At 32.4% G+C, this 7,108-nt stretch overlaps 1 protein-coding gene across 1 annotated transcript; it reads left to right on the top strand.

The window, feature by feature from the left end:
• The first annotated feature begins 5,914 nt into the window (after nt 1-5,914).
• Nucleotides 5,915-6,890, top strand: LOC111398241. Its single transcript, XM_023025167.1, has 3 exons — nt 5,915-6,123; nt 6,204-6,451; nt 6,649-6,890. Exons 1-3 carry the CDS (start codon nt 5,915-5,917, stop codon nt 6,888-6,890), a joined length of 699 nt encoding a protein of 232 aa, XP_022880935.1.
• The last annotated feature ends 218 nt before the right edge of the window (nt 6,891-7,108 follow it).

Raw genomic sequence — 7,108 nt, 5'->3', positions numbered from 1 at the left:
TCAATACATTGAGAAAAGAAGTGAAAGGAATGAAATATAGTCAAAGTATTATCACATATTAGCTTTTAGACGAAAAAGTTATGCCTCAGATTTTCAGTCTCTGTTTGAGATCCATTTTTGGCATGGCAAATGATTGAATTGAAAAAATGATATCTCTTGAGAAATTGTAACTCTTTGAATCTTTTGAACCCACTTTGACTCACTTTAATTGGATATTGATAGAGAAAGATATAACCAATATATTGAAAGCTATTCGACGGGAAAAGTTATACCTATGCGGTCACATAGGTTTAATTATATGCGATCGCATCTATGCATCTAGAGCTCCAGGACCAGCTATGATGTCTTCTATATGGCTGCTTTCATTTGTGTTATGCCACCACATAGTACTTTTTCGAGGCGGGATTTTGTTTCCTTTTCCAATTGAAACTCTACTTTGGTAATAATTTTTGGGGCATCCTTTAAATACCATAATCCATCTAGAACATGGGAGATGGCCATAGACATATCTATCATATTGAGAGCCAAAATTTTGGAGAAAATAGAGAGAACTTACATCAAAGAATGAGAAATTCATCCTTGGATTCGAATTTAAAGTCTTTAATTGAAGAATTTCGATTCTCTCTATAATTTAATGATTCGGGTGAAGACTTTCTTTTATTCTCTTAGTAATTCTTACATTAGTATGCTAGGCTAAATTTTCTTGTATTGGATGGATGACAAGCTCTTTGATTCTTAGTTTTTAATTCAATACTTTGTGTTTTTAGCTTAATTCTTGCGTTGTGATCCCATTAATATGCATGATTACATTGTTTTAATGTTTGTGTACCATTAGAGCAATAAGTTGCTCATTCGTGGTGTTGAAAAACTCACTGTATGTAGAACACTATTTATGGAATACAATAGAAAATAAATATTAGGAATAATATTTATGACATGTACAATCATTTGTAATAATGCATGTTTGTCATAAGAATTCGAATTAGAAATAGGATCGTCTTATGGTAACCATAGGTTTATTATATCTGAATAGTAAATAAAAGTGAAATTATCGATGGCCACAATTGCATGCATTGAGTTAATTATCACTGGTTAATAATTAGAATTAAGAATTTATCGGTGGAGTTGGAAATCTAATATGCTCTTCCACATTTTATTTTAAACCAATTTTTATTGACGAGTCTTATTATAAAAAATAGTTAGGTACAAATCAATCATCTTTTGTCCAATCATGAATTTAAATATATCAAATAAACTAGAATTGAGCCTTATTCTGTGTAGGGACGATAACTTTCTCATCGTGATCATTATTTGTACGACGAACCCGTACGCTTATGGAATTTTGAAGAACAGGCAACACATTCATTTTTGGTGTTTAAATGACTTTAGTAATCATAGTATTTAAATTGTATATGTAATATTCTAGATGTAGGGAAACAATATTAATCAATTGTTTTAGAGATTTGAATTCATCCTCAAAACTTATTGTAATATTAGATGGAAGTTTAATCGTACAACATGAGTGTTCTTTCTTTGTACCATTTTTGATACTAAGTAAATATGTAATAAACAATGGATCTAATTGACTTCTCATAGTTTTAACTAATGGTAGATGAGTGAAAGAAGGCCACAAATATGAAAAAACAAAACTTGCTTTCAGTATGTCTTCCTTTTTTCCTTATTGTGCAATTGGTAAAACTTGACGAAAATGTCCTCCTAATACAATTAATTTTCCACCAAATGGTATATCTTGTTCATTAACATCCTAAACATTTTATTTAAAGCTTCGACAGTGAAACAATTACCATTGGCATCTCATCCCATATGATCAATTTAGTTATTCTGAAAAGATATGCTAATGCAGACTATTCACTAATTGAACAAATATTATTTTCACATATTTCTAGAGAAATTTTAAACCTTGAATGTGCTGTTCTACCACTTGAAACTAAGGAAGTAGAGACTCGTGAAGAAGCTGAAGCTATAGAAATTAGATTTCTTGATCTTAAAGTTGCCAAAAAAGCTTTATACAATTATATTTTGCATGTTCCATCATGTCCATCAACAAAAAGTATGATACTTATACTTTTTTGACCTAAAACATGATGTAAAATTGTATTATAAGCATGCTGTTGTTCTTTGTTTTTATTTTGATTATTACTATTTCTCATTTCTTCAACCATCATGGTAGCCAATTTATCATCTTCTTCCATGCCCATTTTAAATGAAACCAATTCGTAATCATTTATATTTTTGTTTAATAATTCTAATATATAATTAATACATTTTAATACTTTTATTTCAACAACAATTAATGACATACCTTGGTGTATAAAATCTTCAAACATATTTTTAAATTTGTCCAATAAAGAACGTGGATTATTAGGACTACACAAGGTCAATATGGTAGTAGATAACCTATGCAATGAAAGGGACAATTGATAAACAATTGGTTTTGCTAAACATAACACATAATTATTATTTTCACTTAATAAACCATGCAAAAGAGACACTTCTCCAAATGTAGATGATAATACACCATTCACTATTCTAATGTGATTTAGCTAAAAATGTAAGTAATACCTTTTACTTTTCAATTGGAAGTGCGCTAAATATTCTACCATTACATTTTATATTTTATATTTTTTGCTTTCTAGGAGTCCATATTCATTCATTTGCATCTCACATGAAATAAGAAGGAAATTCACTACACAAAAGAGTTCCAGATTTTCTTTTGTAATATTTGCGTGAAAGAATTCAATTAACATTGTTCTTCGTGTGTGATCTCTGCTAATAACTAATCGTATATTTAATAGTTCTTTAAAGAAATTATAGCCTAATTTATTTTATATTTCATTTATTAGGTAAAACTCAATGGTTAGAAGTTAAATGGAAAGAAATATGCGAAAAATACCGAAGTACAAAGTTGATGACCAAATTTTAAATATCCAATGGTTGAACATGACTATAAGAGATATTTTAAAGATTGATGGGAGTCAATTAGATGTAATTAGAAGTCAAAAAGGAATATGATATCATTAAAATATTACTATAAATCGACTTCCAATCACATGATATATCTTCCAAATTTTTAGTCAAGGATTACGACCAATTTTTGACATAGTAAACGTCCAAATCGGAAAATATCTATCTCTAGAAAAATTGTAGCCCTTTTAGTTAGCCTTCCAATATATCTTGAATCAACTCAATCGGATATCGGGAGAAAATGTTATAATCAAAATACTGATTACTGTGCAAAGACCAAAAAATTCGCGCGCAAGTGTAACTTTCCTTATTCGATTGGAACACTTTTGAAAACCAATTGGGGGTGATTTTTCACCAATTTTCGACCCCTACAGATACCCAACAAGAGAATACATGAAGGGAGTTCTCATATATATCTCTTATATATAATATACTCTAATATTTATCAATTATCATCATCAAAGGAGGAGAATTCATAGTTTTTGTGAGAGAAATGAAGGGGACTTGCAAAAATTCAATCAAATGAAGATTCAAATTTGGTATTAGACAAAAAAGAGAGAGCGCAAGTGAGATTCATTAAGAAACCATTGAAGAGATTTGAGATTTCAAGATTTATCTTCATCTTCTCAGTTTATCAAAAATCCGAGTTATGTCTTTCCACTTATATATGACTTCTTGTAATTTCAATATGTTAGGCTAGACTTATACATTGTTAGGATGAGATGAACCCTTGTTATGATATTTTTAGCTTTTAATTAATTATTTTGACTTTAGTTTGATTTTATTTGTTGATGTTTATTATCTTTTAATCGTTCTTTTTAATTGTTTGATCAACAATTGAATTGTTAGTGGATTTTATTGTTATCGAGAGAGACAATAGGATTTTAGCACAATATAATAAACATTGTAAGGTTCGATAGAGGATAGAGATATACCTCTATGCTTTATATGGTTTCAATAGGTGTTCTAGCACTTATTAATGCATTTATCATGTTTGTATCTTTCATCGAGAAATATGAGAATCCCATGAGGAGAATAGATTTGATCGTTATCGAGAGAGGTTTTCAATTAAATTAGAAACTTTGACCAACATGAATGATTTCAAATTGTCAATTTAATTTTTACACTAAAAAATGGAATAATATGGGGGATTCTACATCTTAACAATATTTCTTACGAATTTGATAAATTTTCTTTCCATTGCTTTCTATTTAGTTGATAGATTTTATATTGTCTAGTCACATATTGATTTTGCTATTCGATTAAGGGGAGAGTTAGCTTAAACTTGATCAAAGACATAGTTTTCGTGTGTTCGACACTTTACACATATCTTTATTACTTGTTCACGATCTCGTTCACTTGCGGGTAATCAAACGATCAAGTTTTTGGCGCCGTTGCTGGGGACTATAATTTTTGATAAGTTTTAACTAATTTACTTCTAATCTTAATTTAATTTTAATTTAATTTTTAATTTTTTGTTAGTTAATTAATTTAGAAAAATATTACAGTGTTTTCTATTTTTCCTTTTCATGACTTTATATGCAAAGTTCGAGAACCGAAGATCTTGCTCAATTTGATCTGGAAATCGAGCGAACGTTCAGGTATAGAAGAAGAGAACAATTAGAAGCACGCCAAAAATAGCAAGCAAAGCTCATGGCAAAACAAAATTCGAGTCAAATAGCCATCGAGGCTAATCTGGGTGTAGTGCAACCAAATGAAGTTGCAACCAATGAAAACGTTAGGTTGATGGGAGAGTATATGGTTCCATCGGTCGTGGAGAGCCAATCCACTATAGTATATCCGACATTTGGTCAACCAAATTTTCACTTGAGGATAGATGTGATCAACATGTTCCAAAATGCACTGTAATTTTTTGGAAAACCTACTGAAAATCCCAATTCTCATATCTCAAGATTCTTGGATATGTGTGCAACAATCGATTATCTAGGTGTTTCGAGCGAAGCAATTCAACTGAAGGCTTTTTCCTTATACTTTAAGAGATTCAGCTAGGGAATGGTTGGATACTTTTCCTTCACACAGCATCACTAGTTGAAATAGTTTGAGTCAGAAGTTCCTGAACAAATATTTCCGACCTAAAAGGATTGCCAAGCTGAGGGATGAAATCACCACGTTCTCTCAACTTGACTCAGAGTGCTATTATGAAGCTTGGGAAAGGTACTAGGGGCTGCTCCTCAGTGTCCACAGCATGGATTGCAAAAATGGCTCCAAGTACAATATTTCTACATTGGGCTAAATCTAACAAGCATGGCTAATGTTGACTCCGCATGCGATAGTCCCATTACAAAGAAAATAGCGGACCAAGTATATTAAATCATGGAGGATTTAGCATTTGCTAGTGCACTGTGGCCTATGGAAAGAACAAGAGTAAAGAAAGTAGCTGGGATACATGAAGTGGATCCATTAACAGCAATCTCATCATAGCTGGCAGCTTTAGCTAAAAAGGTGGATCTAATGAATGCCATTCAAACAGTCAGATAAAAATGCAGGCACTATGGAGGAAATCATGAAAGTGTTGATTGCACCGTTGGTAGTCCTTTTGCTCAATCACTAGAGGATGTAAATTATGCTCAAAATTTTCAAAGACAGGAACACAATCAGATACTATCCAGGCTGGAGAAATCACCCAAGTTTTCAATGGAGCAACAATCAGGGGGCTCAGATCGTGCTACAGCAGATTGCACCGCCAGGTTTTTAGCAGGCTGAAAATAAGTCTTCATTGGAAGATCTTGTTACTAAATTGGCGGAGATCTCTACTCAACACATGCAAAGAACAAATAAGACTTTACAAGTTCAGGGAGCTGCTATCAAGAATTTAGAAAATCAGATAGGACAAATAGCAAAAGCACTTTCAGAAAGACAATAAGGAACACTACCAAGCGACACGGAAACAAATCCTAAACAGCAGGTAATGGCAGTAAAAGTTATGAAGAGTGAGGAGATTGAGGCAATCACTACACGCAGCGGGGTTAAACTTCCAGATATTACAATTGAGAGACAGGTGATAGAAAATAAAAAGGCGCCTTTTAAAGATGAGGAACAGGTGGATAAATCTGAACAACTAGATAAAGTAATTATATCTCAAGAGCTAGAAAATCTACAAGTGAAGACAACCGCTATGTGCCTCCGATCCCATTTCTACAGAGATTGCAAAAAAGGAAGTTGGAAGAATAGCTTGCAAATTTCTTGGACATCTTCAGGAAGCTTCATGTCAACATCCCACTGATTGAAGCTATATCTCAAATATCGAACTATGCAAAGTTTTTGAAGGAGATCCTATCAAAAAAGAGAAGACATACAGATTTTGAGACCATCAAGTTAAATGAAGAGTATAGTGCCATCTTGCAAAACAAATTACCTCCTAAGCTACAAGATCCAAGGAGTCTCAAAATACCTTGCTCAATAGGGAATGATTCGAATTTTAATTGTTTATGTGACTCAAGCGCAAGTATAAACCTAATGCCTTTTCTATATATAGAAAATTAGGATTGGAAGAGCTAAAGAACACGTCCATCTCTCTTTAATTGGCAAACAAATCAATTAAATACCCGCGAGGAGTGGTTCAGAATGTACTTATTAAAGTGGGCAACTTCATATTTCCCATTGATTTTGTTGTTCTAGATATAGAGGAGCCATGAGATGCAGCGTTACTTAACTTGGGCAAATCCTTCCAATCAACAAGTCGAGCTGTTATGGACTTTGAAAGTGGCAAACTAACATTGAGAGTGGAAGATAAACAAGAGAAGTTTAAGATCTACAAAAATATCAAAAATCCATTACAAGAAGAGATCAGCAAAAAGGCTAAGGAAGAGTGCAAGTTTATTGCTGTAAATATACAACAAGACTCGAAGGAGACAGGGCTTAAGCATATAGTGAGCCTTGGATGAAAGAATAATGGAGGATTCAAGGTTTGGACGGCAAAACAAGGATGTAAGGCCAAAAATTGAAAGGAGTGCAATACTTCTAAACACCTATTTAAACCACCATAATCAAGTCGTCCGTACAGTCTAGCTAAAGACTATAAATTAAACGCTTATTAGGAGGCAACTCAATCTTCTAACCCTTTTATTTATTTTGCTTTATGCATCACATAGCATATAGATTT

The sequence above is a fragment of the Olea europaea genome, chromosome 8, assembly GCF_002742605.1.
Source record: "Olea europaea var. sylvestris chromosome 8, O_europaea_v1, whole genome shotgun sequence".
NCBI lineage: Eukaryota > Viridiplantae > Streptophyta > Magnoliopsida > Lamiales > Oleaceae > Olea > Olea europaea.
The sequence above is the reverse complement of the archived record's forward strand: the minus strand, read 5'-3'. Positions and strand labels throughout refer to the sequence as shown.